We start from the raw sequence: 16,558 nt of genomic DNA on the forward strand, positions 1-16,558 counted from the left end.
TTAGATGTTACAGACCCTATTGTCTCGCGTATTTTACCCTCCTTTAACGCATGTTTCAGGCCATTCACTTTCGCCTTCAAATTCCGCGAACAGGAGAGCATTTGATTTCCGGCTGAGTTTCAGAGATGAACACACGTGTTCAATGAATGGGTCAAGAGCCAAGAAAACCCCTTTACCACACAGCTCAACACATTCTAAGGTTGTCCAAAGAAATATAGTGCGCTCTTGTCTGGCGTTCTCTGCAAATCACGCGATCAATCCATGGTAGAAAGCCTTCAAAGGCAAATGGCTCGCTCGGAGGCGGCGTGGTATCCGAGGCACGTCTCAGTTGCTGAAGGCCGGCATCGCTGAAAGAAGGCTGAATCGCGCATGAGTGACAAGACCGGAAAGTGCTTGAATGTGCGTCTGCAAGAGCACAACAAAAGAGCCAATATTGCTGCAGACGTCTAACTGGCAGCTCATGGTAAAAAACGTGACGCGCAGCCACCTTGCCGGCCTTTGTTTGATCAGACTGTTGTCGTGTATCGCTATCGCAATAGCTTAGCTAGGGAAATAATAGAAGCTGACGAGATCACACGGGCAGGAGATGATTGAGTCAGTTGGCCGTCAGTGATATTATGAAAAAAAAGAGCTTGAATCTTTGAAATATTCCGCACGTTGCAGTGTAACTTCCTCCTCTCTGTGGATGGGTGTATCTGTATTCTCAGAATTCGCATTAAAATCCTCGTTGAAAGTTAGCGCTTGTCCTGTGTCAACTTGGTCGTGGTCCTTATTGCACTGTGTTGCTTGTATTACGTTGTCCGCCTACAAGATGCGTTTAACTACCAATGACGTGTTCCTGCCGTGCACGATTATCCAATGTGCTAACAGAAGATTTCAAAGGACTCGCACGTTTTCCGCGAAACAGAAAAAAATGAAAAATAACCGGCCCAATTGTATTGCACATCTACGTTAAGCCAAGTATTTTTAATGCTATTCGCTCATGAACCATATTGTGCGTATACAAAAAGTGGTTAGTGAGATACAAATATTAGTTTAAAGAGCAGCATGGTATGCGAAGAAACTTTATTTACAGCGAGTGAGGGACAGGATGGACACATATGTACACCCAGAACACAATATCTGTAATGTTATTTGCTAAATATTTCAGTGGCGATTCACAGAGTGCTGCCGCATTTACGGAGTTCTCGATGCGTCGCTATCCTCTAATGCAACTGCGGATCGAGGCGCACTGAGTTTCGCTCAAGACAGGGTGTTCTACGCCGCTTGTCAAAGCATGCGTGTGTGGCGTAATGGTATCAATGACAGGCTTGTCTGCTAGGGGCCGTGTGTTCGAATGCTTCCGCCAGGAAACTTTATTCATGCTTAATAAATAATTTACCATGCAATACTTTCCTTGAAATGAGTTATAGCAAATTCATAATAACATTCGAAACCAGAAGGACCAACTTCTGGCGAATTCATGTAATATCGATCACTCCCATACTGGCTGAATTGCACTGCTTGCAGTTCTCATAGACGCTAGTGCCACAGTTCTATCTACTAATTATTGTATGAAACTCTAAGTTTGAGATGGTAAACTAATTCTTCACTACACCGTCGCTAGATGAGGCCACCAACCTGTTCAATGCCTTCGGCCTTAGAGGCCAGATACGTATGCAAAAGTGCCTCGAACTCCGAAATAAAGCTTCACTTTAAAGTTCTGGTCATCTGCTACTGACCATTCCGCGGCTTCAGTCGATGGAACCACTAATGGCAAAGGTGAACCTCAGTGTTGGCAGGGTCGAGAATAAGACAATATGCCATTGTTGCACTGCAACACGACTTTCTGTCATGCCACGTTTTGCACTTAGAGACAGTGCTGGCGGAGGAGGCAAACATGCATGGTTCATCGTCTGAAAGCAACATGGCCATAACTTGTGCCGGAAAATATGCCGAGGTCGGCGTACTCTTTGTCCGAGCCATTGTTTTGCGCTGATCCGCTTACCGTTCCGTTATTTACGGGTTGAGATTTTACTGGGGGTTCGTGATTTTCTTTTGGGGCATATGATTTGCGACAAGGCGTAATAGAAACTGTTCTGGTGGCCTTCAATGCGCCATTACGGAATGTCCAAACGTGAGCAAAAACTCAAATCCAACGAATCTCGAGAAATGTGTACTACAGATTCGATCACGATCTGGCCCGATAAGCTAAATAACTCGGGGCCCTCTCTCGAATGTGCATGGCGTAACTTGTTCATGAGAGCCCAAAATGCATGTCAATTAATTGGACAAATCAGTGCAATCTAGCCAGGAGAAAAAGCTAGCAGCTAAAAGTAGGATAAGAAGTCTGTTCTTTTTTTGTGCGTTAAAAGGTAAGTTCTCTAGCAGTCCACGTTCATGCACTGCATCGGACGAAGCCAGTCTGGAAACCATGGCTGGCAGAAGGAATCTCACAGCTGTTGCAATGTGGCGTGCAGGCCCTGCTGCTGCGTGCCGGAGAGTCTGGCGAGGGTGCAGGGCACGGCATCAGCGCCCGTGCAGCAGGACCGGCTGCCCTGCGCGAGAACCACTGGAACGACCTCAGCGGCTACTGGGGCTGAGGCCGAGGTGAACGCACTCTAGCACCGTGTAATTCGTGCCCCTTTCTCTGTTGTCAATAAGGCAGATTATCAATTTAACTGAGTGTAAAGAATTACATTCCTACGCATGAAAACAAACAAGCTTCGCAACGATAATACGAACGAGAGAGAAAAACCGAAAGTGTCTACCGCACAGTCATGATGATGAAGAAATATAGCAGTTTGGTGAAAATGTTGAATTGGAAATGAGAAAGATTCGAAATTACTGTAGTCTTTATTACCGGCATTTAACCAAATATGAATACTCGGTTGGCAACCATGAGATAATAAAACATGGAAGCTTAAGCAACAAGCTTGCATCATCCTCTCACACCTATCTCATCAATCAGAACGCATCCCGGCCGGCAGGAAGACTAGAATGGTGTCAAAAGTGTTATTTGATCTCGCGTGAGTGCCAAACCAACAGTCAATCGGTCATCTCGTTCCTCTGCAGCACGCGCCAACCGGCAATCGCAGCCACAAAGGACGAAGTCAGTCGATAGAAACGTTCGAGAACTTTCTTTAACGTGCGATATCACGGTAGATACACGCCAGAAAAGGCTCCTCCTGCACTAAGTTGGTGATGAAGTCTACCACATATTCCGCTCCCTCCCTCTCAGCACTACGCAAGCTGCAATGGTTACAAGCACGGCCAAGACCACGCAGAGCACATCAACGCCGGAATATGATACAGCATGAGCGAAACTGAGTGCCATATTGAAATAAAGCGGAAGGTTCTCATGCCAAAATACCAGCTTGCCCAGCATTCAACTCTTTAGTTAGGTCAGCATTCAACCCTTTCAACGTTAGTGACGGTATTCTTGCCTTTGGGCAAACAAAACAGGAGCACGACACCACCTTGCAAGCCGTTCTGCAGTGACTTCAAGAAGCTGGATTGACAGTTAACGAAAAAAAGTGTGAACTGAACTTCTTTGGCCTTGTTTGTTCAGCTGATCGCGCTCATCCTGAACCCCAAAAAGAGCAGCCTTCTTACAAAAATAAAACACCGGAGTCACCACAAGTAGCGAAGAGCCTGCTAGGAAGTATCAACTATTCAGGCAAATTTCTGAGAAATCTTGCTGATCTCACACAGCCTCCGCGTGAACTGACATTGAAGAACGTTGTATGGGAAGACAGCAGGAGAAACTGAGTGCGCATTTTTTTTTTCCGCAAGTGAACTCGACATTTGCGATCTAAAATTTCGTCAAGCACCGCAGAACGTTGGTGAGTCACTAGACGCCTTTTACGCGCGCCTCCGGCAGCTTTCTCACCACTACAAATTTGAGAGCATCGACGCTGAAGTCGAGAAACAAATGAACCTCGCTACAAGATGTTAGCGCCTTCAAAATATGTAATGCTTCAGTCCCTGACTTTACCAGACTTATTAAACAGGGGAGAATGTGCGAGGATGTCGCACGGGATGCGTCCGAAATTGAAAAGAACGTCGACAGCAATGCGGCAGCGCTCGAAGTGCACAAAGGACAGCACCATGGCCAAGACCAAAGAAATTGACGACAGGTGCCACGGCAGACCTATGCACCCCAACGAACTTGTGTCTCATCGGCAGATTGTGGCACCTGCGGTGGGAAGGGGCCTTACCAAAGCGCACGATCGAATTGTGCTGCATGGGGCAAACATGCAAGGCATGCAACAAGGTTCGTCGCTTCGCACGATTCTGTCGTTAACCGAGAATGGCACAAACAGTGGACAATAGTAATGGTCGAAACAGGAATACACAGGCAGTGTGCAGTAAGAAGAGTTCGAGTACCAAAGAGCATGCTCCTACCCGTGACACCATTTCAAGCAGTGACGAGTATTTTTGGTTGGTCATCATTGAAAGGTATCTGTTTAGCGCTACAGAAGGAGGGCACAAAAAGAAACAAAGATGACGACAACCACTTGTCTTCGTCTTCGTTTCTTCTTGTGCCCTTGTTTTGTTGCGCTATACAAATACCTTTCAATGGTGACGACTATGTTTTTGTTGCCATGACTTCCCCTCAAGCAGGCCCATCACCAAAGGCTATTGCCACTGCCAAACATGTGCCAGTCACTTTCGCCAGCCATCAGAAAACTATGCCTGTTGAGACACAAACTTAAGAAAGCCCCATTTAACGTTAAAATACTAGGCTACACCTCCCTGATTAGACCTAAGTTGGAATATGCTTGCCTAGTTTGGTATCCATACATAAAAACTAATATCAATAGTGCTGAGAGAATTCAGAGAACAGCGGTCAGATTTATTAACAAATTTTCCGGATGTGATTCCCCCACCGAACTCATGAAAATTAACAACGTTGAACCACTCGAACTTAGAAGAAAGAAGCAGAGACTTGAATTCCTTAAACTTCTTCACACCAACAATTTATGTCTTGACCCATCTGAACGTTTATCGCATTTATCGACCAGAACTGCACGCCACCGCAGACATGATGCATTAACCCCTTACTTTCCAAGAGCAAACAAATCTAAGTTTTTTTTTTCTCGAACAGTAACCAAATGGAATTTCCTAATTGAATCCACTTCCTATTCTTGTAATTTCATGGTTCTATTTGTTTTGTCAATCTGATTTTCATTGTATGTACCATATGTCGCCCTACCTGCTTGGACCACGTGTCCGCAGTATTTAATAAATAAAAAAATAATCGACACAAGCACAACAGGGTAAATTGTTGGCGAGAATGACTTTATGAGCGATCTCTTATAGGTGAAACTCTTGGAAGCATTCATCAAAGTGTTCCCAGACAAAGCAACATCCCTACTTGAACTTCTAGCAAAGTCGCTGTCTCAGTGAGATACAAAGATAACTGCAATGAAGAAGACATCTTTGTCATTCCAGGAAAATGTGCACCACTCTTAAGCTTTACAGTAGCATTCAACCTGGGGCTTGAGCAGATCAGATACAAAATTAATGAACATCAAGGTGACAAGTAAACCGTGGAACATTCCCCGAATTGTTTAATGAAGTTGGAAAACTCAAAAACCAGCACATTCACCTTTTATGGACGACACCGTTCCACCTGTTTCACAACTACACAGGCGTATTCAGTTTGACTTACGTGACGCCACAGAAAATGAACTTGAACGCCTCCTGTGAGAAGACATCATCGAGTTAGCCATCCGTCCTACACTATGAGTTTCTCCTGTGCTTATTGTTTCTAAACCACACCAGCCTGATGAAATTCGAATCTGCATTGCATGCGTGTAGTCACCGTCCTCCATGTACGATGCGAAATCTATCTTCATTCATTAAGCACTGCCATTCAACTTGAACGAAATTTGTGCCCAAGAGTGTATGACACCATTGTTGTCTTAAATAGAGCAACAATCTTCTCCAATCTTGACTCCAAGAATGAATATCATCAGTTGTAATTTGACCCTTCTTCAAGGCAACTGACACACTTCTCAATACATGTTGGCTTGTTTCGCTACAAACGCCTGAACCTCGGCATCAGCAGTACAGCTGAAATGTTTCTGAACGCCATACGCCAAGTGCTCAATGGCGTCGCTAATGTCCTGAACGTTACTGATGATATTCTCGTCATTGGGCGAACAAAACAGGAACACAGCACCTCTTTGGAAGCCTCTTCTGCAGTGACTCCACGAAGCTGGATTGACACTAAATGAAAAGAACTGTCACTTTCATCAACGTGAACTGAACTTCTTTGGACTTAATTGTTCAGCTGATGGCGGTCTTCCTGACCCCAAGAAAAAAGCAGCCTTCCTACAACTTAGAATACTGGAGTCACCACAAAGAGCGAAGAGCCTGCTAGGAATGACCAACTACTCAGGCAGATTTCTGAGAAATCTTGCTGACCTCATACAGCCTTTGCGTAAACTGACATTGAAGAATGTTGTAAATGAGTGGAAAGAATGACAGCAGGACACTCTTAAGAAGCTAATGCAAGCCATGTCCGATGCTTCCACCCTTGCTTGCTTTGACATATCCTAAGCGACAGAGCTGGGGGTAGATGCAAGTCCACATGGACTGGGTGCTATCCTCATACAGCGTGGCAGTGAACGCATTGCAGTGATAGCTTGTGTAAGCAGAGCGCTTAGACCAGTTGAAAGCCGCTACTTCCAAACTGAACGCGAGACGCTCGCACCTGTATGGGCACACATCCGTCTTTAGTGTTTGTGGAGTCAACTTCGTTTTGCTGACTGATCACAAGTCATTGGTGAGCATACTGGAAAACCTAAGATCATCCGCGCGCATTGAGCACCTCGCTCTGTGAATTACAAGTTTTTCTTACTGCAGGAAGTAGCGATCCTTCCGATTACCTTTCTAGGCATCCAGTTCCTGAGGCGAAAATGTGTGCCCGCATCGACAAGGTACCCAATGAGTATGTCAACTTTGTCCAGTGCCACAACATCTTAAAGGCCTTCTCGGTTCAAGAAGTCGCTGACGCAATTAAAGCAGACAAGCAGCTACGGTTAATTATCAGTGCTATCCAGCAGCCCCCACTCGACAGCTGGGTCTCAGCGGAACTGAAGCTATTTGCATCAATAAAAACAAAACTAACAATAACGCCTGAGGCCATCGTCCTTCTAGGAGCACGCCTATTTCTTCCCACAACCCTGCAGAAACAAGCAGTGCTGCTCGCCAAATGTTGGGCGTCAGAGAAAGCGCCACGAACTTGTCAGTGCATTAAAGCGCGAAACTTAACTGTGCACCACGACCGAGCTGTTCTTCGCCAACCGCGTCACAGTGCCAGGCGCGCCCACTGCGTTTTAAAGTACCCCTAAAAGTAGCGAATATTGTCACAATAATGTTGGGGGTCACCGAAAGCGCCAAAACTTGTCGCAGTAAGAATCAGTACTCTAGCAACTGCGTCACAGCACTCTGTGCGATTAGCGTGCTCAAAAACTACCGAAATAAGTTAAAATAATATTGGGGCTCATAGAAATTGTCGCAAACATCGCGCAGTACGACTCATTAATTCAAATTAACCGCGCCACGACGGCCACGCTGTTTTTCGTTAACTGCGTCACAAGTCTAACCTAGGTGCCGTGCCGTAATCCTAATTGCTTGAAATGCGTCGCAGAGTGTCGAACAAAGTTTGTCACCTTGCCGTAGTCCAATAGTGCCATGTCGATGTTCAGAAAGAACGCAATAATTCGTCGTGAGCCCACCAAACCAGGCTAAATCGAAAAATAGAAAAACAGGCAGACGGGCGACCGGACAGGCCAACGCTCGGATGCGCGGCCTGTCTCTCTCGCTTCGGTGGTGTGTCTGACGAATGACGCATGACTCTGGCTCGTCATTCGCCGATTCGCCTGTCGCTAGGCAACGGAAGTAAGCCGCAAAGTTTAATTTAATTTACACGCAGATATTTTTACTTTTGCCGGGAAAGAGTAAAAATAATAAAACAATTTCTGGTAATCTCATTTCACATTCTTTTTTTTTGATGCTCGCGGCAGCAAACAGTCGGCGTTAATACTATGGCGTGGCGTATGTTGCCGAGTGTCCCCTCTTGTTATATTTCTTTCTCTATGACACAAGCTTCGGTCACAACAGGCAGCAGGAAGAGGCATCGATAACATTCGAGAAATTCCCGATACATGCGCGCGCGTCCTGCGCTGAGTGACAACATTTGTTAGACGGTGAAAAGCGGTCACTCGAAAGAGATAAACAAGTGCACTTGTCAATGCCCCCGTCTCAAAAAGCATCCTCCCGATGCTACAAACAGGAGAGCCAAAAACAATGGGACAGTTATTCACCAACAATAATAAAACAACAAAGTCCAATGTAGTACAGACCAAAAAAAATTAAAAGGAAGTCCAAAGTTCAGCTGTGCAAAGTCCGAAAGTTCGTCAGCGCTGGTAGAGCGGTTTAAGTAGCACAACGTGGACTATTTCAGGTCGTGAGCGGCGCCGCTGTGATAGCGGAGTGCCGTCTGACAAGACCGCATAGTAGAGTGCGCCAATGCGTCGGATGACATTGTAGGGTCCGAAATAGCGGTATAAAAGCTTCTAGCTAAGTCTTCGTCGGCGCATTGGGGTACAAACCCGAACACGGTCGCCGGGCTGGTACTCGACGTAGCGTCATCGAAGGTTGTAGTGTGGGCTTTCGGTCCTCTGTTGATTCTTGATGCGCAGGCGGCCGAGCTGTCGGGCTTTTTCGGCGTGCTGGCGATAAGCGGCGACGTCGAGATTCTCTTCGTCAGTGGCGTGCGGCAGCATGGCGTTGAGAGTCATCATCGAGTACCTTCCGTAAACCAGCTTGAACGGCGTTGAGTTGTTTCTTGCACTGCCACGTTATAAGCGAAGTTTACGTACGGCAGGACCGTATCCCACGTATTGTGTTCGACGTCGATGCACATGTACATTGTTAGCATGTCCGCGAGGGTCTTGTTCTAGCGCTCCGTAAGAGCATTCATCTCCCTCTTATGGCATGTCTTGCTGTATTTCCGAAGGGATTAGGTGAGCTCTGCTGCAAAAGCCGTTCCTCTGTCGGTGATGAGGACTTCTCGTGCGCCATGTCGCAGCAGGATGTTCTCGACGGAGAATTTCGCCAATTCGGCTCTGCTACCTTTAGTATATATAGGGCTTTCGATTCGGTGTAGTGGGTACGGTAGTCGGTAGCCACGACAATTCAGTTATTTCCGGATGCTGACGTCGGAAACGACCCCAATACGTCCATCCCGATTTGTTGAAACGGTCGGCATGGAGGCGCGGTGAGCTCTAGCAGTCCTGCTGGCCTTGTTGGGGGTGTCTTGCGTCGCTGACAGTGTCGACATTTGTTCACGTAACGGGTGACGTCGGTGGCGAGGCGTGGCCAGTAGCACTTGTATTCTTGCGAGCGTGCGGTAAAATCCGAAGTGCCCGCCTGTCTGATCATCGTGCAGGGCGTGCGGGATTTCTGGCAGCAGTGCCATGGGCATAACCATAAAGTAGTTTGCGTGGACTGGGGAGATGTTTTTTTTTTTACGAGCACGTTGGTCTGCAGCGAAAATGAAGACAAACCTGGCCTAAGTGCTCTAGAGACAACGTCGGTGTGGCCATTCAAATAGTGGAGGAGGCTCTTTTTAGCTCCAGGTCCGCTCGTTGTTCTGCAGCGAAGCCTTCTGCTGTAATTGTTCCTGGAAGGCGTCATCATCTTCGTCGTATTGCGGTGGCGGGTCAATAGAGGCGCGCCATACGCAGTCGGCATCAGAGTGTAGGCTACAGTGATGTCATATTCTTGTAGTCTGAGGCTCCGCAGACTACAAGACTCCGTAGCCGTCCTGAAGGGTCCTTTAACTTCGCTAGCCAACACAACGCGTGATGGTCGCTGACGACTTTGAATGGCCTGCCATATAGGTCAAGGGCAAATTTTGCTGTAGCCCAAATGATGGTGAAAGATTTTTTTCGGTCGTAGAATAATTGCCTCCCACTTTTGCCGAGGCCTAGGTCACTGGCGTCAGTGTGGATTTCTGCGTCGTCGTCTTCGTCGAAGTGCGCAAGTACCGGTGGCGACTGCATGCGTCGTTTGAGTTCTTGAAATGCGTCAGCCTGCGGCGTTTCCTACATGAACTCGACATTAGATTTAGTTAGATGTGTCAGCGGCGCAGCGATGCGTGAAACGTCCTTTACAAAGCCCCTGTGTATCATATTGACCGCAAATAAAGACGGCGACAGCGGAGAGAGAGAGAGAGAAGAAACTTTATTATGAATGGCCGGCAGTTTCGTTGTGGTGGCCTCAGGTGGCGGCTCGAAGTCCTTGGACTCGGGCGGCATCTCTGGCTTGCCGGACGGCCCAGAGCTGGTCTGCCAACTCTGAACTTTTGAGAGCCGCCTCCCAGCGGCGTCTCCAACGATTTCCCGACGTTTCAACGATTCCAACGTTTTCCCGACGCCGCAGCTGGGGCGGCGTCGGGAAAAAGCAAGCTCGAGGCTTCCCGTACTGTGGAAACGGCCGCCATTACGGACGCGTCGCGAACGGATGTGGTCCCATTACCGTGGTTGCCAGCACATTCCCAGAGCATGTGTCGCAGCGTTGCTCGCTGTACGCAAGATTTACAGGCATCTGTTGGATATAAACCTGGGTAGCAGTGATGTAGGACCGCGGGGCTAGGGTAGCTGTGTGTCTGGAGCAAGCGTAAAGTTACGGCCCCATTCCTGTTTAACTTGTCGTGTGGTGGCGGGAATGTGCGTTTTTGGAGTCTTAAGTGTTGGGTGAGGTCTCTGATCGAGGTCAGGCGATCACCCCACGTCCACTGTGATTCTTGTTGCCGCATTTCTGTTGCAGTGTCCCGATCAGGCAGATCCGATGCCCCGCTCTCGGGGGCGGGGGCGGAGGCAACATAATCTGCGGCGGCTCGGCGTGTGAGACCGCGAGCCGTGGCGTGGGCCGCCTCGTTGGCCGCGAGCGGGACATCGGTGTGTGCCTGGGTCCAGAGGAGGAAGACTGTAGAATTTTGGGGTTGCGAGGGCGATGACGAGTCGCCGTCGTCACCAATTTGGAGTATGCGGACCGCTTCCCGCGAGACGCGACCGCGCGCGAAGCCGCGGATTGCCGCCTACAAATCGCTGATCACGATCGCAGCGCTAGGCACCGTGGCCAGTGCTAGGGCTATTGCAGCTTCTTCGGCCGCCTCCATGTGTCCCGTGGTCACTGTAGCGCTCGCGAGGCACTTACCCGTGCGGTCGACAACCGCGATCGCGTGTGCGCTTCTCTCTCCTTCATATCGCGCAGCGTCTACGTACACCGCCTCGCTGCTGTTGCCAAACTTCTTCTGACGGTCTCTTGCTCGGTTGTTGCCTCTCGCGGCGTGGTGCGTCGGGTGCATGTTTTTGGGAAGCGGCGGGATGATCAGGCGGTTGCGGACCGAGGCCTGAACCGCCATCTTTTCTCCATGCTGAGTGTGGTACGCGATGCCGAGTGCCTCGAGGATGCATGACCTGTCTTTGAATTAGATAATCGTTCGTACTGCGCTATGTCGTGCGCCTCGATTACCTCGTCAAGTGAGTTGTGAAGCCCGAGCTCCAGAAACTTGTCGGTGCTCGCGTTGAGTGGAACGCCGACCGCCTTCTTAAAAGCCTTTCGTATCATGCATTCGACCTTGTTTTTTCGCACCCTATCCACTTAAGATAGGGGGCAACATACGTTAAGCGGCTTATCGCGTACGCCTGCACGAGACAGATCGCGCAGTCTTTACGCATACCATTGCGTCTATTCGTGCGACGCAAAAGTCGGATCGTGTCATCTACCGAACGACGAAGTCTTCGCACTGTTACGACATCCCACCGCTGCCACCACTGTTACGACTTTGCACCGCTGCCACCACTATTACGGCTTTGAGGTGGTCCCGTAGCGCTCGTCACCCGTTTCGTGACAGAGCGTTGGTAGCGAAGACTCCGAGTCAGGCGTCGGTGAGAATAACGAAAGGGAATTTATACACTAAATACAGGTCATTATACAGGACAAGGTCGGATCGGCACGGGGGCCGAGAGCCCACAGCAAACGCGACTGTTCCCGCACGGCGACGTCCGGCCAGACTCCAAGCGTGACACATCTCACTCCACTCGAGAGCGGCACTGGGCTCCCGGTGGGTCGGTGGATCCGGTTTTCCAGGCGGCGGCGTAGGGACTTATAAAGCCCCGAGAAGCGATTGTTACTCAAACGGCACAATACAAAGCCAGCACTCGACGGTCGTCCGAGAGGTCTAACCAGCGACCGCGCTGGCCACCCGCTTCCAAGTTGCCGTGCGCGGTGACCTCCAGGGAAAAGAAAATACGGCGCCGGGCTGTCTAGCACTTTGTTGCACGTTTGGACATGTCGCTTGCCGATGCTTCTCCTGGGACGCCGCTGCCTGACGGCTCAGCATCTTGACTTGTCAAGGGAGAATTAGGGGGTTGGGCCTTTCGGCGCAGCCCCGGGTTTGTCCAAAGGGCGTTCGCAGGATAAATTCTGCATCTTGTGGATTCGGATTCCGGGCTGGTGGTAATGGCACAACAGCACCGTCTCTCCATTATGGCCATTTGCCTGCAGGTGTAACCCCAGGATTCTAATTTTGTCTACGTGCGGTACGGGAGTACCATCTGCCAATATAATACGTATTTTGGAGTATTCCCGTTCTTCGTCGCGCAGGGTTTTACGACCTCTCCTTGTGGGTTTGTAGATTAACAGTTCGGACTTGGTAGCCGAGCACTCGAGGCCCGTTCTAGGCAAGTAATTCTGGACCGCATCTACTCCTGCCTGTAGCGTTCGCTCGACGTGACCGTCACATCCTCCCCCGGGAACCCAGAGGGTGATGTCATCCGCGTATAGACTGTGATGCAATCCTTCTACTTCTGTTAATTTCTAGGGTAAACCGACTAGAACTAAAGCGTGGCAGTTTGGGCGAGTTGGTATGTCATAACTGTTTAAGGCTAGTAGCGCCGCTCAGGACGAGCAAAAAAGGACAGAGGTAGGGGTAATCAAAGGGAGCGGAAAACAGGTTGAGCGCTAAACTAAACTAGTAGAACTAAATTAAAGACTAATGGTGATATGACGGATCCTTGCGGCGTGCCGGACGGACCCGTCTCAAATTCCGGCGATTCCTCGTCGCCAACGACGATGCATGCACGCCTGCACGCGAGGAAATCTAACGTAATTATACGTTCTCTGGCGTAGTCCTATTGTTATAATTGTTTTTAAGGTTGCTTCGTGTTTAACGTTATCAAAGGCCTTTTTAATATCTAGGCCGAGGATTGCCTTAGTGGAGCGTGTACTGTCGTCTACGATCTGGTGTTTAAGCTGAAGCAATACGTCCTGTGAGGAGAGGTTGCGGCGGAATCCTAGCATGGTGTGCGGCAACGCGGCACGATCTTCGAGAAAGTCGGTCACGCGGGTGAGAACTGCGTGTTCCATGACTTTGCCGACGCAAGACGTAAGCGAAATCGGTCTTAGATTATCGAGCGTAACTTCCTTGCCGGGTTTGGAATCATGATAACGCGGGCCCGTTTCCACGCTTCGGGAAGGGAGCCCCCTCGCCAGCACTCGTTGACGTAGGTCGCGAGGCGGGAGATCGACTCGTCGTCTAGGTTACGGAGAGTCTTGTTGGTAACCCGGTCTAGGCCGGGCGCCGATCGGGTGTTTAATTCGAACAGGACTATCCGAATTTCTGCTTCGCTAAATTCCGCGTCCAATTTCTCGTTTGCCACGCCATCGTATTCGCCATGTTGGATGCTTTTGGCCTTCTTAATGTAACGATCACGTATTGCTTCGAAGAAGTTATCACCTTTGTAATCTCTTACTAGTCTACGAGTCTTGTGGCCTTGAGCGGCCCTGGTCTCCTCCGGATCTAATAGGTGTCGAAAGAGGTCCCAAGCGCTCGCCCCGGCCATCTGCCTCTCGAGGCCGTTGCACGTCTCCTCCCACTGTGCCCTGGATACCTGGAGAGCGTGTTCTTCGATCTCTCTGTCTAATTGCGTTATGCGTTTGCGCAAAGCCTTATTATGTCTTTGACATTTCCATCTCTTTACAAGTGCTCGCTTTGCTTCCCACATGTGTAGCAGCCTGCTGTCAAGTATCTCGAGGTTCGCCTCGGGCGGAACTTCGCTCGTTGCCGCTTCTACATCCTTTCTGAGCGTCTCGGTCCACTCGTCTATGTCTGTAATCGGCTCGTCGCCTCGCCCCGCTTCTCGTTTCTTGCGGAACGTGTCCCACTTCACAAGTTTGGGTTTACGGCCTTTGCTTACAGGGTTGGTTCCACGACCGCTCGGGCCCGTGCCTATCGTCATCTCGATCAGCATGTGGTCACTTCCTAAATCTTCTTGCGTATTTTGCCACCGCGCTGTGGTTACATTCGAAACGAACGCGAGGTCTGGTAGCGTGTCGACACTCACTCTGTTCCCTCTGCGTGTAGGATCGGCTGGATTCACGATCAGTTCAAGCGTTTGGTCTTGCGAGTCTTCCCAAAGGTGTTTGCCTTTGGGTGTTTCTCGGGCGTAGCCCCAGGCTCCTTGGGCGCATTAAAGTTGCCCGCAACAAGTAGAGGCTCGTCGCTTGAAGCTGCGCGCGCACCCCGGAGCATGTCCCCGAAGCGGTGCTGCAGCGTGGGTTTACTGTACACGTTAAGGACGAAGAGTCCGCGGCCATTCTTAGGAATTAATTCTACGAATACGTGAGGTATCTTTACGCAGGGAAGTTCGCGCTGCGCTACAGTGACGTTACGCCGAACGAGCGCGGCGGCGAACGGCAACGGGCGGGGCGGGGGCGACGGCCGGCGCGCCACCACCGCCCCCGCGCCATCTGCCACGCGGGGTGTAGACGGTTTCCTCCTTTGTCTGTTGTCCGCCGCGGTCGCATCTGTGGCTTTGTAGCCAGCTAGTTTGACCGGATGGTTTGTCTCCTGTAAAAGGATGACGTCCGGTTTCGTCTCGCGGCTGCGTATGAATTGCTGGATATTAGCGCGCTTCCTCTTGTAGCCCCGGCAGTTCCACTGCCAGATTGTGTATTGTTGTTGTTTCCCAGTGTTAGTGTGATTCGTTGCGTGTGTAGCCATGGTGATGCCTGTGTTTAACCCATCGCCATCGAGGCGACTTGGTTGCTGCTGCGGTTGCATCTCTACGTCTGTGAGCGTAGAGATGCAACGCCGCGGCTAGCCGAGCGTCCTCTTCGGTTGTCAGTGACTGAATGACGGTCTATCTCTGGGTAATTCAGGTAGTAGCATCCGTTGCCATTCCAGTCGCTGCTGCTGTTGTAACAGCTGCCGTACTCTGCAGCCGCTACTTCCTCTTCTTGTCTTTTTCGTTCTAGTTGGCGGCGCTTGACTATGTACGGGGTCTTGTATCTCGCCTTGCACCTGCGGTCTCCCGTCAAGTGTCCCTTGTCGTATAGTCGACAACGCGGCTCGCATCGATGGTCAGGCGACGGATTGTTGCGTCCGCATCCACGGCAAATCTTGTCGTTGGGATTGGGGCACACGTCGGCGCGGTGTCCCATTCGCCCGCACTCGTAGCATACGTCAATTTGCTTCCTGTAGAGGGAGCATCTCACCAGCATAGGTCCGTAATATACATATCTTGGTACGTGGAATCCGTCGAACAAAACGATTATGTTGTCTGTGTTGCCCATGCGCTTGGCGTGCAGCACACCGGGGTTTGGAAGTTTGGCCCTTGGAAGTGTTCTCCGGGGCGGCTTGATAGGCGTTCGCCTCGAACTCTCGGTCTCCGACGCAAAGCTTGCTAATAGCTCCGTAACGTTTAGCTCTGTCTTCAGACGGCATGCTGAGCACCACAACGTTCTGTTTAACGTTGAGGCAGATGCTATCTTCCCCGGCCGCTTCTCTGGCTACACCCGCCGCGATACGTAGGCAGCAGTAAATGCGATCCGTCCCGTAATCGCGCACGTTGAAACCGCCTCGTGGGCGTACGACGATTTTGTAATCGTCCGGCGGTAACTCTGGCATTCGGATTGCCATGGCAATCTGATGCACTTGTCGGGCGTACTTCCTTTTGTATTGCGCTGTGGTGATTCCCGTATTCGACGTGGTTACCGTCCGTCGCTGCATGTGCACCTGCTGGTTGTGCGCCGACGCGGTCACACCGTCGGCCTGTTTCTTCCTCTTGACATCGCACCACCCCGCTCCCTCGCCGAAATCTTCCGGCCTGATCTCTGTTCCTTCTACCTGGACAACTTCCATTTAACGCCGGGAAAGGCCTGGCACGTTGCCGTCGGTGACTGGGAGCCCCAATGAGCTCCGGCGACAAGTTCAGCTTGGCACGCCCCGCCGCCGTTGCGGCCGGGCAATGGTGGCGTACGTGAAGATGCTAGGCTTAGCTTGCCCCGCCTGCGTGGCGGACAAAAGGCGCTGCCTATAGGGCCAGAATATGGGCCCACCTGGCAGAAATTGATGGTGAGGGAGTCCTGAAGCTTCCGCCTATCGCTGGCAAGAAGAATTTCCACGAGAAGTTCGGTAATCCGCCAAAAACATAGGAAAGTAGCGGAGCCGACATGAAGCACGTCCGCACTGTGTGGTCTTCTTCTGCTTTGT

The 16,558-nt window shown here is 50.3% G+C and overlaps 2 protein-coding genes across 4 annotated transcripts in view; both read left to right on the forward strand.

The window, feature by feature from the left end:
• The window catches only part of LOC142580140 (uncharacterized), a 545,246-nt gene that overhangs the window by 497,330 nt on the left and 31,358 nt on the right, over positions 1 to 16,558 (forward strand). For 2 of the 3 annotated variants that reach the window (XM_075690972.1, XM_075690974.1), the window contains exon 4: positions 2,460 to 2,589. In XM_075690972.1, the coding sequence (XP_075547087.1) occupies positions 2,460 to 2,582 (123 nt within the window). In that variant the 3' untranslated portion in view covers positions 2,583 to 2,589. Of the gene's footprint in view, positions 1 to 2,459; positions 2,611 to 16,558 lie in introns of all 3 variants that reach the window. The other variant, XM_075690973.1, reaches the window with a different exon arrangement.
• LOC142578534 (uncharacterized) overlaps positions 1 to 16,558 on the forward strand; it is a 150,352-nt gene that overhangs the window by 81,894 nt on the left and 51,900 nt on the right. The gene's annotated exons all lie outside the window — the stretch shown is intronic.

Source organism: Dermacentor variabilis, chromosome 4 (genome assembly GCF_050947875.1).
Source record: "Dermacentor variabilis isolate Ectoservices chromosome 4, ASM5094787v1, whole genome shotgun sequence".
NCBI lineage: Eukaryota > Metazoa > Arthropoda > Arachnida > Ixodida > Ixodidae > Dermacentor > Dermacentor variabilis.